We start from the raw sequence: 16,881 nt of genomic DNA on the forward strand, positions 1-16,881 counted from the left end.
CAACGTTCCTGGATACTTGCCAGAAAAAACACCTGACACCGAGCTCTGTGCTGTCTTGGTGTTGACAAAAGTTGAATTTTCAAATGAAAGAGCATCACAAGTTGGAGTATTTTCCTTTGGCAATAGCACTATCCAAGTAAGCAGGACTGTTCTTTTTATATCTTCCCATGACTCCAAAAGGTTTCTTGGAAGCCGCAAGGCAAGTGGAAAAGAGTTGCACATACGATATACATAATTATTTGTCTTTCTTATAAACACCACCTGTATGACAATTTGTAAAATGAGCTCAGCTGAATTTTTGCTGCCTTATTATGCTACCTCCAATTACAATTTAACTCTAAACACAAACTAAAAATGGGCCAATCTTTATCTGTAAAGGAGCCTAACTTACTTCTGCTCTATTACTTTTAAAAAAGATATTATTTATTTATTTTCAGAGAAAGGAAGGGAAGGAGAAAGAAAGGGAGAGAGATACCAATGTGTGGTGGTTGCCTCTTACACGCCCCCTACTGGGTGTCAGAACCGATACCCAGGTATGTGCCTTAGACTGGGGATCAAACCAGTGCCCCTTTGGTTCATAGTCAGGTACTCAATCCACTGAGCCACACCAGCCAGGGCTGCTCTATTACTCTTTAAAGAGACTCTTGTGCTGTGTGGAAGAGACATATAAACACCAAGGAGTCTAGGTGAGAGAATTTACTCCCTGTCATCCTTTGTCCAGCGGATCTGCACAACCAGGTCACTCTGTCTCCACTCTGACAGAGATCCTACGTAACACAGACATGTGGAATTACTAGCTTTAAACTTGGCAAGACACTGTTCTATTTTCAGCAGCACTTCATCTTTACCCTCATAAAATATTTCTAGTTTTTCTAGAAATTTTTCCAATTTCTAGAAAGAGCCTCCAGCATTTAACAGATCTCAAACTGAAGCATAAATAAAAAAGTAGAAAGTAATGTATTAGTTACCCAACTCTATCCATTTTCGGAATATACAATATCTGGTCTGGTCAAATATATTATTAGTTGTACTGACCTAATGAAAATTGTCACTAGACAAGATTCTTAACCCTATGGTATTATTCTCATCTCTGATAATTGTCCCTCACTCCTTTCTTACTGTGATTATTCTAGTTTAAGGTTTACACTTAGGCTTCTGAAATAGCTTCTAATGATAATACTATCTCTGTAAATCCTTCTCTATGGCATTTCCCATGTTGTGTACTCTATAGTTAAAGAAGCATTTTGAACATACATTTTCACTGAAATATGTTTACATCAATACTGTGAAGTAGACATGACTGCAAAAATTTCATGGACAAGGATGTTTCTGAGAAGTTTAGTATTTACTATGAACACACAGCTTGAAAGGGACAGAGCTGGAATTGGAACCCAGGTCTTCCTACACTGAAGCTAGTCCACTGCTTGTAATATCACCAATATTTTCCTGCTAGCAGATTCTTAAACTGGTGCTCTATTTATATTTACACTATTGATCAAGGACACTCCACACTACTGATTCAACCTCAAGGGGGAACTCTCAATCAGCTCTGAAGTCAAGCTACTTACATACATACACCTTTGGCTTCACCACAAGCTTAGCTGTGCAAGCCTTTTGCTAGTAGCTTAACCTCTCTCAACTTTTGTTGCCTTATCTGAACAATAAGGGTAACAATGACACCTTCTTCATCTGATCCCTGCGAGAAGAAAATGAATCAATATTCCAATCTAGCACAAAGCTGCTAGGATTAACCGCCTGAAACACATGTATCAGTATTTTCCTACTTAATAACCTTCACTCACTCTCCATTGCGTACCAAATAAAGTTCAAAATTTTAAGCTTAACATTTGGATCTCATAATCAACCACTCTTCAGTCCTATGCCTTCTTTTCCATACAAAGCAAACCACTAACTGAAAACATATTCCTGAAACCCAAAATGTAAATTTCCAAACCTACAACCTTTTTCATGTAATTTCCCCTTTGGATGTCAGCTCCATGCCACAACATAATACCACATAGAAAAATTTGCCCACTCTTCAAAGTCCAGTTCAATTCCTGCCTCCTCAACAAAGCTTTTCTTGACCTCCCAGCTGAAATTAATGTCTTCTTTCTTCTGTTGCCAAAGCACATTGCTTGTTCCTCTTTTATGAGAGACAATACTTTGCTTTGTATTATGTTTTACGTGTTTGCCACTTTCCCCTGTTAGACAGTAAAAACCTATAAGAAATGCGACAATGTTTTTACCCACTTCTGTATTTTTGTAATACCTGGCATGAAACTTTAATGTTTCTAAATAGTGATTACTACTAAAAACTAATAATTACCATTTGTTAAGTGCTTACCATTGGCATTCAACTATGGCAAGCACTTAACATACAATGTATAATTTATTCTTAGAATAACCTGTAAGAAATGGATGATGAATCTGAGGAAACTGAAGCAAAGCGAAGTATTAGATTGAACTGTATGATATGCTTGCTGTTTGACCAACTTTGACCCATAAAATGACAATTTCAAATGAATTAACCTAATAAGATTGTTTATAATGATTATTATTAATTCATTTAATGTAAGAAATTCAACACCATCTGGACCATGTCTCACAGTAATTCTAAAGGTCAGTATTTCCATACATGATATTCAGAGACAAGATCATTATAGGCCTTTTTAAATTAGAAAAATGTGGATCTTTTAAATTAATATTTCTGGCTCTTTTAGACCAATATGGCTAAAGTGTATATTTCAAACTCAAAGTCCTTACAACTAATCTCATATATACTTAATATAAAATAATCAAATTTGTATGTGGACAAGCTCCGTTATTTATTTTTTATTTTTTTATTCTTTTCCCTTGTCTTTTACTGAGAGTTGCCTATGAAAGGATCAATATGAGCAAGTTATTGTTACTGCAAAAACCAAATGATATTGATTCCCCATCGTTCCAGGTATTATTGTTAGTCTTATGAAGATGCAAGAAAATATTTTTTTCTTTAAGACTTGTATAACAGATGTTTACACAAGGTTCCAAGGTCTTCAGAACATTAATTAGTCACTGATAATTGTATCCCAAGAAATTAGTCCTTAGCAACTAAGTTTTAGTTTCTATTTTGTGGATGTAATATACAATAAAATGTAGGCATATTCTAACTTGACTTAATATACCATATTTTCAAGGAAGTCATATAGGAAGTAATTACCAACCTATGAAATGTGGCCATTACAATCATCTTCAATATCATTTGCAGTTTCTTGTTCATTTAAGTACCATACCTTATGAAAATGTTGAATGCTGTTTTAAATATTTAATATTTACAACCCTTAGACTCAGTTTAAAACTAAGGATTGGCTAGGAATAAGGTATTTATTAATCAGTTCATGACTTCCTTCATAGATTTAATGTACTAATAGACCTGAAGTATTTTGTTTTCTGAAAGGAAAGGGAAATGTATTTTTTAATGCTATAATGAAATACAAATAGTAGTGGTATAACTCTTCAAGATTTTTATGAAAATTTAATATGGGTACTTATACAAGGGAGTGAGAAGGATTTAAGAGTGCTCTTTCTATTTTGTAAGGTGTCAGTGGGTTAACCTTACCTGTTCATGTATATGGCTTGATTCACCATGGCACAGGTCATTTCCACTGCTTGTAGATATTGAATCACTTCCTGTGATGGTTTGCACTTGCTGGCTACAATGGGACTGTTGACAGTGTGGAGAGTGGATGATCTGTGGCTGTTGGACAATGTGATGATGGCACTGAACCTGAGGACAGCATTCCTGAAACACAAACACATGACAAAAGATCCACAGAGAAGAAAAATTACTGATCAAGAATAACCCAACTGAAACTAATTTTAAAATTTGAATGTATTCTTTCAGAAGATAATTCAAGCCTTAGGGTTTGTAGCATTACTAAGTGATATATAATGATTTCTTTTTATTTATTTAACATTTTTATTGAAGTAAAGAACAAACTGACAGTAACCAGAGGGGAGGGTAGTGGGGAATAATGGGGAAAAGAAAGGGAAGGGTCATCAAGGAACATGTATAAAGGACCCACGGACACAGCCAAATGGGGTAGGTTTGAGGGTGGGAGGTGGGGGTGGGTGGGACGAGGGGGCATGTGGGGTGAAAATGAACACAACTGTACTTGAACAACAATAAAAAATAAATAAATAATTTTATTGAGTTCCTTAGGGTGACACTGGTTAATATTGTGTGTTCGTCACCCAAAGTCAAGTCTCCTTCCATCACCATTTATTCCCCCTTTACCTTGTTCTACCTCCTCCACCCCCATTTTCCTCTGATAATCACCGTACTGTTGTCTGTGTCCATGAGTTTTCTTTTATTTATTAATTTATTAATGCACCTTTTTCACCCAGCTCCCCAACCCCCACCCCGATTGTTGTCAGTCTGTTCTCTGTATCTATAGGTCTGTTTCTATTCTGTTTGTTTATTTTGATCAATTTCAAACTATTCCACAGGGGGAAATTTTATTGAATTTTATTTGTATTTGATCAGGTGGATGTGACCAGCCAAATACTTAACTAAATTGGCCAGGGATTTGTAGGTTCTAATTAAATTAATATTATGCTTACAGTTATTGCTAAAAGTATAATGAATATTAATATCAAATCATTCTTCATCTAATTGTATAATAATACTATAATACTAAAGTACTGAAGCTATACATGGCTATAAAATTAGAAGATAATATAGTATATGATTTAATTAGGAATCAAAGTAGGGGTGGGCAAAGTTCTTATGCTCATGGAAATCAAGCATGTATTAAGGAAAAATATTCAAAAGCAGTGACAGAATCTTCAGATCCATAAACTATGGATTTTAAATTTAACTTTATAATTTACTGTGTGATCTTGGGAAATTGCATATGCAATCTTTATGGGCCTCAGCGTTCTTTTTTTTAAAAGAAATAGTATGTGTCACATTGAGTTGCTATGAGTAGAAAATGAACTACTGGATGATTATCTTAAAATGACACAAGTAATTGGTGGCCAAATTGGAACTGGAACTCATGATTACTAGATCACAGTCCTTTCAGAGGATTACGATGAATTTGCACTGTGCTTAAAATATTCTGAAGGTTTTAAAAAACTAAATCTTTGCTATCTACTTGTTCATTTGTCATGGCAGTTTTTTTTTCCTCATAAGTACAGAGCACAGAATAAAAAAAAAGGATATCTGGTTGTTACAGTTTGGGGACTTTCAGAAAGTTTTCAAAGGAAAAAATCTCTCTTGAATCATGGTGTTACATTCATGCACAGACAATTAACTGTAAAGGTATAAATTCAATGCTTGATTTCCTTTGACTGTTGAAAGCTGGCCTGTATTCATAAAGGAAAACACTTCAATCTTCCATTTGTTATAAGGAACAACTTCAAACTGTGTTACATGGAAAAAGCAAGATGCATAAGAATGAATGCAGTGTGCTCCTTCTGTATAACATTTTAAAAAATGTACACACACACACTTACAAATATATATATGGCAGCTTTTAATTACATAGAGCTGGACAACTTTGAGAGTGACTGCCTCTGGAAAGTGGAACTGAGGGACAAAAGGATCAGGATAGAAAGGCTATGTTTTTTAACTGTATACATTTTCATTCTCTTTTTATACTTTTTGTAGCGTCTTATATATTTTACGCTTGGAGATTGGTAACTATGTGTGTAAATTATCTTTTCATGTGTACAAAAATATTGAAAGAAAGAAAAATATGTAAAGAAACACATTTTACAAATATAAACTGCCTTGGTAGACATTTAGATAGTAAAGATCATAGAATCAGTTCATTGAATCATTTTCTCTAGGTTATATTCAAATATAACTTGACAAATATGCTAGCACTAAGATATCTACAGTTTAGAAGTCTGACTGTATATTAATCTGGAAGTTTTACACAAATTTAGGGGGCAAATATATTATCTGTTCTTTTATGTTACAAACTACCTTCATGGACTGGATTAGGATAAAGTCAGAGTGACTAAGAAAATTTTTAGTCAGTGGGGAGCTTGTATACTACTGAAATAAAATGTTCCTGAAACAATATGTTTCTTAAAAAAAACCAAGTTAGAAAACACTTTGAAAGGACTTATTGATATAAGACAACAAGGAAAACAAAACCCATTTCTCATTCATCTTCTTTTACTAAGTATCAGTTGCCGTTTGAATAGAATGGCGACAGGGTGTCCATCTGGGCTGCCTTGTGATTTCCCCAAGCTTATTTGGCCTCATTGGTACCACTGAAATCTCAGCAGGTTTTCAGTTTTCAATTGTCACACCTGACTACTAAAATTGTTGTTCCAAAGCAAAATATTCATATGTTACTCATACTTTCGAGGCACACCAAAAACTGAATTTTTAATATATAAAAGATCAAACACTTCTGATGTATCATATTTTGTCTGATAGAGGAGAATACACACAGTACAATTCACATGAATGGGCTAATATCTTGCAACTGATACCACTTTACCAGCCTTCCAAGACAAAGACCTCTTTTTTGGACAGGTCTCATCTTCTAAGAGCTAGTCCTATTTGAATTGGTCTCATGTCACATTAAACAGGTTCATCCAGATTCTGGCTTTATCCAGCTCATCCTACTGTGTTTATTTTTCTATTTTTTTCCTTTATATATGTTATTGACACTATGATAGATGACTCCATCTCCCCACCCCACCCTCACCTCTGCCATCCTCCACCCAGCCTACCCCCCTTCCCTCTGGCTGTCCCCACGCTGCTGTCTGTGTCTGTGGGTCATGCATATATGTTCTTTGAGTGATCCTTTCACTTTCTGTCATCCAGTCCCCATCCCCTCTGACAGCCGTCATTCCGATCTATGTGTCCACGTCTCAGTATCTATTTTGTTCCTCAGTTTATTCTGTTCATTAGATTCCACATATGAGTGAAATCATATGGTATGTGTCTTTCTCTGTGTGGCTTACGTCACTTAGCCTAATAACCTCCAGGTTCATCCATGTCGTCACAAAATGTAACAATTCCTCCTTTTTTTTAACAGCTGCATAGTACATTCTACTGTATTTCTATCAATGAGAAATGTACTATGGCTCCCTTTATCTTGGGCAATCTCCATGACAGTCCATTTAAGTCACTCATAAGAAAAGGAGAAATAGAAATGTAAATATTTAACTTAATAGTAAGTAGCAACAATGTTCTCTTAATGGGCTTCTTCTTTAATTGTTCCAAATGCAAAGCAATAATAATGTACAAGATATTCAATATTTTCCTCTAGGGACCAAAATTTAGAAAAAGTGTTTATTCTCTTTGAAACAAGAAGTTAGAAGGAGCATGAAATGGTGTGCTTCAAACATTCTTCGTGGTTTAAAATGTGCCAAACTCATTGTTTTGGCAGTCCAGTTGGATAAAGGAAAAAAATGTTATAATTTGATAGCTTGAGGAAAGCACCCCTTGAAGAACTAATATATTTGATGAAATTTTTGTATTTAGTATCATAATGGTCAGAAAAAGCCTTGGCTGATGTAGCTCCGTGGATTGAGTGTTGGCCTGAAAACCAAAGGGTTGATGGTTTGATTCCCAGTCAGGGCACATGCCTGGGCTGTGGGCCAAGAGGCAACCCATTGATGTTTCTCTCATACATTAATGTTTCTCTCTCTTTCTTTCTCCTCTCCTCTCTTTCTAAAATTGAATAAATAACACCTTTACAAAAAAGAAATATTTTACTGCTCTTCTGGAAGATCTGTGTACTGTACTCTTCAGACTCTATCCAGCTTTCCAAGGAGCCCAGAATCTTAAAGATTTGGATTCTAAGAGTTTACTCTGTTTAATTTTTATTGGACATCATATAAGTAATATGCATTAGTTCCTATCAATCTGGTAACAACTGCTCATAAATGTTCACAAAAATAACACATGTTTTCATGCCAAGAAAATTAAAAGGAAATGTTTAGTATTATTTTAATGTTTCATTTGTATATGAAAAATGATTTTTGATCCAAATTCATTCAGTATAATTTAACTGCCTGTTTGGGGTTGAATTGTGCCCCTGCTCCCCCAGAAAGATATGCTAAAGTCCTAATCTGAGGTTTTATTCAGAAACAGAGGTATAATCAAGTTAAAATGAAGTCATTAAGATGGATCCTAATCCAACAGGACAAGTGCCTCATAAAAGGGGAAAATTTAGACACAGAGACGGAGATGTACGAAGGAAAACAATGTGAAGACACACAGCCAAGATAACATTTAAAGTGGAGAATTTAAGTTGTACATCTACAAGTAAAGGAACAATTAAGGAAACCAGAAACTAGAAGATAGGTATGGAAGAGTTTCTTCCCTAAAGGTTTTAAAGGGAGTGCGGCCCTGCCAACACTGTGATTTCATAATTCTAACCTTCACAACTGTGAGGCAATAAATTTCTGTTGTTTTATGCCACTCAGAGTGTGGCAGTTCATAACAGCAACCCTAAGAAATGAATACACTGTCTAGTTCAAAACTGTCCAAGACATAATTCTTAGGCTTTGTCAGGGTACACATGCTTGAATCCACTAAGCAGATCATGTGGAAACTTCTGCTGGTTACAGCAACATCCTTGTTTTGAAGGACTGGGCCTTTATATGTCATGGAATTTTTTAAATGTGATTCGAAGTTTTACTTATCTAGATGTTTTACTGTATACAGTATTTTACATGTCTGTTCATATATCATCATTGAATATTTTATTTTATAGTAAATGAATTAAGATAAAATTGTAATGTTTTAAATTCTTATTTTGTAAGACCAGTTTAAAAGAAAGCATATAAAGCATGGGATGTCTATACAAGTTTGGATTATTCTGTTGATTTTCCATGTCAGTTGATATATCTTTACCTCATTGGAAACCTATACTGATTTTCCAATCAGTATAATGTGCGGAAATGAATATGAAAGTATTAACGATGATATGAAGGGCTGTAGACATAACAGGTAACTATTATAACTCATACTGGTCTTGCCTACTACTCGACATTTAAATGCCATTTTGGCTCCACTAAAACACTCATAATTCAAAAGTGTGCACTTATGAAATAAGCCTTAAAACAAATTTACATACCTGATCCATATTTAGCTTCTCCACTTTTCTTATTGTTTTTTCATAAATAACATTGTTGCCAGGGAAGAAATGGCTTCCTCTTAGGAATGGAGACAGTGGTTCCTATAAAGACAGTAAAGACGGTGTTGTTCATTGAACGATACCTTTTCAGGGAAACATTGACTTGAGAAAATATCTGGTCTCTAATAAACTCTATGGTAGTAGCAGACTTTAGCAGAAGAGTGGCATGATATTCCATTAAAGTCTGAGAGATGTAAGGAAATAGTAATAAAGACAGGCTATTTTCTCAAACAGAGTAAACAGGATCTCTCCTATTACATTTAAGCAGGCCTAACACCGTGTTTGGGGGAAATAAGAAGGGGGCGGAAGAGATAATTTGTTTTTATTCCTAAGGCAAGATATAATGAGTTTTCTCTGAGGTACACAGGCATGAGGTCGACCTCATTTAAATTGGGTTCACTGGCAGGTTTCTCTCTATGCAAAAGTATTATCGGAGGAATGCAAAATAAATGTAAGTCAGCACCACTGAGCAATAAAGTAGGGAGAACTATATTAAATACTTTTTTCCTGGAACTCAGGGGTACTTTTGAAGAGTACGCTTCTTACTTGTGATTAAAATCAAAGCTAAGGCTCTCAGTATAACATATACTTTGAACACTGAGAACAGAGTTGATGTTTTAATGGCCACTGTATCTCCATATAATCATCTAAATTGATGTAACATTATGTTAGAACATGTCAGCTAATGAAATAAAGGCTGGTGACATGTCCATGATCTTAAAGAGAGCGGGGAAGAGCTAATAGGAATCAGACCGGGAGTTTGAAATAAATGTAATATATACTATATTACAGTTCTTTCCCTGCTTTTGGTTTTCATTTGAGTCTTTAACTTGTACAGGGGGAGTGGGAGTTATTTTGTTACAAACCAAAATTTGCATTCATCTATTTTTGTATACAGGGCAACAGTTTACAAAAGGATTGGTCAAGCATGTTACCAGTTGATGTGTTAAGGACCATTTCAAAATCAACAAAAGGTTCTAGCAATTTTGGAGTCTGCTATTGCAAAATATCTTAGAAGACCAGACTTAAAACACTGGTTATTGAAACACAAGACACTCTTGAACCCAAAGCTACATACTTCTTATATTAACATTTCAACAAAGGGTGTTTTTACTAAATGTCCTTGGGATACTTTGGTTAAAAAAAAAAAGCATGTAAGTGATTAAATTTGACTAGTTGATGAATTATTAAATGTAACAATGAATGTACTTAGATAAATTCCCCTAGAAACTATTTTGTGTTTATTTTTGAAAAACAGCCTCTTTGATACTTATTTGCAATCATGTAACATATTGAAGAGGTTAAAAAATATACAAAACTAGAGTTTATATCAATCTTGAATACCACATAGTGAATGAACAGATGATTGGGTGAAAAGAGAAGAGCTGGACCTTCATCTCAAAGATACAGCATCTTCTAAGAGGGGAAGAAGAATTTTAGCAAAAAACAATGAAATTTTCTTCTCTGTGAAGTAAACTTTACTATAAACGCCAAATTATTGTTATTTTTTAGAAGAAAGATGTGTTAGGTATTGATTCTCTCTGAAATGAGTGTTGGACTTCTTATTTTAAATAACTTATTGAAAAAATACTTCAAAATTTAGAGGACTATTATTTTCCCAAAATCTATAAGAAGGTAAAACTGAATAGTACTATGAACAAGTCATTCTGAGTAAAACAGGTTATGAAAATAAATTCAATCTGAAGTCTTAGATTTCTCACAAATGAGCTCCTAAACACTTTAACTATTTTGGCAGCTTATTTTTTTTTCTGCCTGTGCATTTGAATTGCTGCCAGATCCACCCTAAAAATTAACAGGTGTTTTCAAAGATGGCTGATCTTATAATTATAATTGTTACTTTTAGGACCTCTGGCAATAGTTCTCACATCTAACAAAGTCCATAATCCCTAACATCTACTTTACTGTTCCCAGGCCATGAAAGCTTGCTGAAGAAAAATAAATGGATAGATTCAGTACAGATTCAAGTTATCCAAAGTTAAGAGGCCCTCCCAACCCTCGCTGTCATATTTGTATTCATCAAATTCTCTATAACTGTGGTTACAAATTATTTTAATTTTCCTCAATCCTCTATGCTCATGTTCCTTCATTGCCCTTCTACTTTTTGAGGAAACCAAGATAATCTATCCAATGTGGTTACTTCATTGTCCTCCCCACCTCAAAAATCTCGCTTTAGTTTCTGCTCCTTCCATCTCACTACAGTGAAAGACACAGTCCTCTTTATTTTCCTTGAAGTCACCTCTCTGTCTGTACCTAGAATTCTTACCTTTCATGGCTCTTCCAGAATCTTATCCCAGTTGTCTCCATTTTCTGATGAATCTTTAGTCTTCCTAACTACTATTTTTTTCTCTCTATACAAATGTCTCAGATGTCCAACCTTTTGGTTTTTTTTTTTTAGCTACTATCCCATCTCTTCTTCCTTTGACCAATATCTTTTTTTTAAAAGACGCTATGGTTGGTGTGCCTCAGTGGATTGAACACTAGCCTGCGGCCCAAAGGGAAACCAGTTCGATTCCCAGTCAGGGTACATGCCTGAGTTGTGAGCCAGGTCCCCAGTAGGGGGCATTTGAGAGGCAACCACACATCGATGTTTCTCTCCCTCTCTCCTCCCCTTCTTCTTCCTCTAAAAATAAATAAAATCTTAAAAAATAAAAGAGTACTCATCATTTATTTCCTCCACTTCTTGACCTATTCATCTGTTAACTTTTTGCATCTGGATTTTGCCTCCACAGGTATACCAAAAATGATTTCTCAAATGTCACCAGTGCTTTCCTGATGGTCATCCTGTATTGTCAAACATCATGTTCCTTGGCCTTTTTGCCATTTGAGACCATTGACCACCCCCTTTCTGAATTCGCTTCAGTTACTCTGTGTTCACGTCCCTCTGTGGCAGATGCTTTGCCTGTGTATGTGATTCTTTCCTTCTGTTCCTTAAAGTAGGACTTTCCCAAGGTCCTAACCTCAACCTTCTCCATTACCCCTTAGTTACTTCACCCGTTCCCATAGCTACAATGACAATTTTGAGAGGAATAACTATGATGGCCTCTACCTCAAATATGGCCTTTCTCCAGGTCATTTTTAACTGCCTGTTGGGCATTTTCCTTCCTATGCACCTCAAACACCACTGATTCAAACAAATATCAAATCTCCCCTTTTCCCAAACCAGCTTCTCCTCCTCCTCACTTCTTCACCCTTTTAATTAGCCTACCATACTCCCAGTACCTCATACTGAAAACCTTAGGGTCACATATGACTATTTTTGTTGCTTTTGACCCCATATCCAATATAAGTTATCAAATCTATCAAAACTAGTCCCAGAATAACTGTCAGAAAAGACAGAGGGAAAGATTTGACTCAGAAGACCTGAGCATGTCACACTGACTTAAGCTTCAGTTTCCTCATTAGTAAAACAATACTAAAAACCATATTAAATTGTCATAATACCTTAAATACCATGATAAAACCTTCTCTGATTCCCTCCCCTAAACAAATATGTTATGTCCAACCTCTATAGTCCAATAAGACTTCATCTGCATTTCTCTCACGGCATCTATCACACATCTCACCATGGATTTTGTATAGATTTTTGTGGCCCTTATCTCACTTCCCTTCCTGAGAGGAATTGTAAGCTCCTTTGGTTTGGTAACCATGTCTTATTTCCTTTTGTTTGCTTGTTTGTTTGAAGGCTGTAAAGCGCTCTTCCTGCGATAGGAGCGTCATGTGGGAAAATTAATGAAACTGATTATTATCAATTAGACTCTATCTACTTGAAGGAATAAAATGATTTCCCTCATGGCTCAGTCAAGTTATATACTATAATGCATAAATCCTGTGACCAAAAAAATGACAATAAATGAAGAATAAAGAAGGTCACAACCAAAAATAAAAAGACTGAACAAAGGTTGAAGGAAGTCATAATGACAAAAGTGGAAGTGGAACGAGATCAGTTTAATTACAGGGAGGAGAAGTAAAGATCACACAAACTGGGAGGTGAAAAAGGATACGGTTGCCACTTAGGAGTCTCAGCTTATTATAAATATTGTAATTAAGCCAAAATCTTCTCCTGGGGAAATTTAAAAGAACAAACGAAAAGGCATATACTTAAGATAAATAAAATGGAGAATATATCTAGACAGGGTTTTCAAGCTGTTTGGTAAAACCAATTAGATTATTTTTGTTTATAAAACATCGGATTGAATTTTGTTTTATTCCTCAAAACTGGAAAGGGTTAAAAGCATTAAAATGATTATTTTGCTTTAACCCTCTATTGGAGCTTCTCCCAAAGAAACTGTTTGCTTCCTTGTGGTTGAACATAATAATGTTCATATAATGCCATAATAATAAGCAGGTGCACTGTTACAAATATGTTACACACTTGCATACAGAGTTCTGATTTCTCTGTGCTTCTGTTTTCTCACCCTTTTAGGATTAAAGGGGATAAAATATGTAAATTGCCTGGCAAAGACTGTATATCCAATAAATATTAATTCTTCCCTTTCCCCATTAACTAAAGAATAATAATTCATCCAAAGTCACATAAGAATCACTGGCAAAGTGGGCTGGAATTCAAATGATTTGATATTTTAAATCTCTCTGTGGATATATGTTCAGCAAACATGGCAGTTCTCACATTATGAAAAAAAAATCACCATCTAAAATTAATTATTGGAAAGCCAGGGTTATCAAATGAAATATGCATGCAAATATGCACATGCTCTCGTGTGTGTGTGAAAGAGGTACTCTCTCATCTTCCAGGCCCTCCTCATGACCTCCTCTCCCACACACGCTGCAATTTTTTTGCTTGAACATTTGATTCTGCAAAAGAAGGAGCAAGCAACTGCTTTACTGTAATCATAGTCTCATTTGATATTTACATAGATATATGAAACTGCAAGCAAATGTCTGAAACAATCACCTCCAACAGAGACTGCATGCACACAGGCACACACACACACACACACACACAAGCAGACAGCTTCTCTAGCTAAAGAGACATGAGAAAATGATTTTAAAATAAAGAAGAGGCGAGATAGATAAAAGCAAAAAAAATTAGTACATTTCCCCATCTACATGGAATAGTAGCAAGTGTGTTACCCTAATTTAACCCTTTGCTTTCCATAGCTGTAGCAAATGATCAAATTTATTTTGTGAAAGAGGGAAGGATTGTTTCCTGCAGAAGCAGAGATTCACAACAAAGAGCAAAGCAAAGAACTGTTGTATTATTATCTGGAGCACACTGTTTCTATTAGGTGAACTTCTGTCTTTATAACCCCAAGAAAAACTTAACTGTTGCTGCTAAAGAAGTGTGTATGTATGTGTGTGTGTGGGGGGGGGTGTTTGAGGAAGGCTTATTACTGTGGGGAGGGGAAGCTGTCTTAATTTTATCCTCAAAATTAGATAATAATATCCTAGTTCATAAAACATAAGGTTATATAGTTTAAGAGAAAATATAATTATGAAATTTTCAAAATAGCTCATCAATAGGCACAAAAGTTCATACTTCATAGGCAACCAAGGCATGGGAACACTTTGGAACTTCTGACTTTTCATTTTCCTCTTCCAAACTGGTATGTGAATGGCCTATGTAAACAGACTAAAGACTCCAACCGCTGATCTAACAACTCATTGTTTTTTATGTGAAGCCTATGGTAGAACTTTGTCTCTTTTTTCTTTGGTTCAAAGTGCACAAAAATACTTTGTAGCACAAGGGTGGGGCTATAGAAGCTGAAAGACTTTATAACCCATGGATTTCTGTGCTGCTTAGAGCTGTTTCAGCTCTGAGTCAGAATGTATGGTTCCTTAGAATTAAAGATGATTAGAAATTAACTTTATAATCAGAAGAAAGTCCAACAATCTGATTTTAGGGATATGGTAACCGACTCACCTTTTCTCATTACACTATGCACTTCTAAGGAATTATATATTGGGACCAGAGTTTGCATGACATAGATTACCTGTTCAGGATTTTGTACTATGTATCTCCTAATAGTGGTCTGTGGATACGAAGTGACTTTCACTGTTGGAGAATGGAGTTCCTGTGAAGAAAAGATTTTAAAAATGCATATAATTATAGTTACTTAATGACTTCAGAACCATCAATAATAATGGGGAGTAATTTACAGAGTAAAATTGTTAGTCATTTGCATAAATGATGACATCTGAATTTGCGTTTTAGTTAATTTCAGTTTCAAAAACATATATGAAACATATGTTTATTTGCTAGGTATTTCTATTATATTTGCCTCACAGTAAATTCATCACACATTCTAAATTATATTTGATGAAGTTTCAAAATATTTCTTTCATTTCACATGCTCCCACATGATTAGAAAAATATACCTTAATAGTTATTAATTAAATCTCTTTGAAAAGGACACCCTACATTTTTTAAAATGGGAGGAGATGCAAAGAGAAAAAAATGTATGTGTGTATTTGTGTGTTTAAATATTTAAATATTCAGTGTGGTGGTAGGGGAGGACCATAAATAACATTAAAAGGGAGACAAAACACTAAAACAAAGTCATTTGCAAAATTTTAATGGAAAACGGGTTGATATGATTAATACAATAAGAGTTATTATACCTCAATAAGAAAAAAATCTTCACACTAATAGAAAAATGAACAAACAGCATGAACATTTAAATAGAAGAAAAGCAAATGGCTATTAATTAAGAAAAAGTATTTAGCCAAACTAGGAATCAAATAAACATCACAAAAAAATGTCATATTTCCCCCTGGCTTGTATGGCTCAGTGTACTGAACACCAGCTTGCAAACTGAAATGTTGCTGGTTCAATTGCTAGTCAGGGCACAGGCCTGGGTTGTGGGCCAGGTCTCCAGCTGGGGGTTTGGGAGAGGCAGCCAATGTTTCTCTTGCACATTGATGTTTCTCTCCCTTTCTCCCTTCCTTCCCCTCCCTCTAGAAATAAATAAAAAACATTTTTTAAAAAATGTCATATTTTAACTGGAAAAAATTTTAAACCAATAATGTTGATAGGGTACAGTAAGAGGAGCACTTTCCTATGGAGAAGGGAAAGATTAAATAATCACCCATAGGCAGAAATATGTAGCCATCAAAATAACTATGTTGAGTAATACAAATTTCCATGAAAAAAGCTTACAATATTATGTGAGGTTAAGTGAAAAATGAAGATATAAAAGTGTATGTATGCTATGATCACAATTTTTTATTTGAATGGAAGAAAACAAAATGCTACGAGTAGTATTTCTGGTTAGGGGAGGGGATCATTAGTGAGTTCTATTTTGTTCTTTATATTCTTCTATAGTGACACAATTCTACAATAAACGCATATTTTTATTGTCAGAAATAATACATATAGTAAACCCAGTTTTAAAGCCCTTTTATTATAAAAATATCATTTAATGAAGTTTTCTGAGTGGATTTAAGTATAGTGGACAGTGCTGCGATGTATGTGGGCTTTTCAGAGGTAATTTAAGCCCTACTTATTTTTTAACTCAATTGTGGCCTTTATCCCACTCTCTTATGTTTTGTCATGCATGTGACCCATGCTAGTCTGTGAGCTCTTTGAGAATAGTGATTGGATCTGATTAATCTTGATGTAATATTTGGTACATACTCAGCACTAAGCAAATGTTTGCTGAATAGATGCATGACTGTTACTGACCTAGCTCTAGGTTAGGTCAAATTAGGAAGAACTAGGCAAACTTTTCTTTGGTTATCTTATTTGTTT

At 34.9% G+C, this 16,881-nt stretch overlaps 1 protein-coding gene across 1 annotated transcript in view; it reads right to left on the reverse strand.

Annotated features, from left to right (window-relative positions):
* POF1B (POF1B actin binding protein) overlaps positions 1–16,881 on the reverse strand; it is a 68,131-nt gene that overhangs the window by 36,827 nt on the left and 14,423 nt on the right. Inside the window, exons 4-6 of the mRNA XM_028522855.2 lie at positions 15,125–15,205; positions 9,093–9,194; positions 3,599–3,781 (exon numbers count right to left, since the gene is read on the reverse strand). Of these exons, the coding sequence (XP_028378656.1) occupies positions 3,599–3,781; positions 9,093–9,194; positions 15,125–15,205 (366 nt within the window). The remainder of the gene's footprint in view (positions 1–3,598; positions 3,782–9,092; positions 9,195–15,124; positions 15,206–16,881) is intronic.

This window comes from Phyllostomus discolor, chromosome X (genome assembly GCF_004126475.2).
Source record: "Phyllostomus discolor isolate MPI-MPIP mPhyDis1 chromosome X, mPhyDis1.pri.v3, whole genome shotgun sequence".
NCBI lineage: Eukaryota > Metazoa > Chordata > Mammalia > Chiroptera > Phyllostomidae > Phyllostomus > Phyllostomus discolor.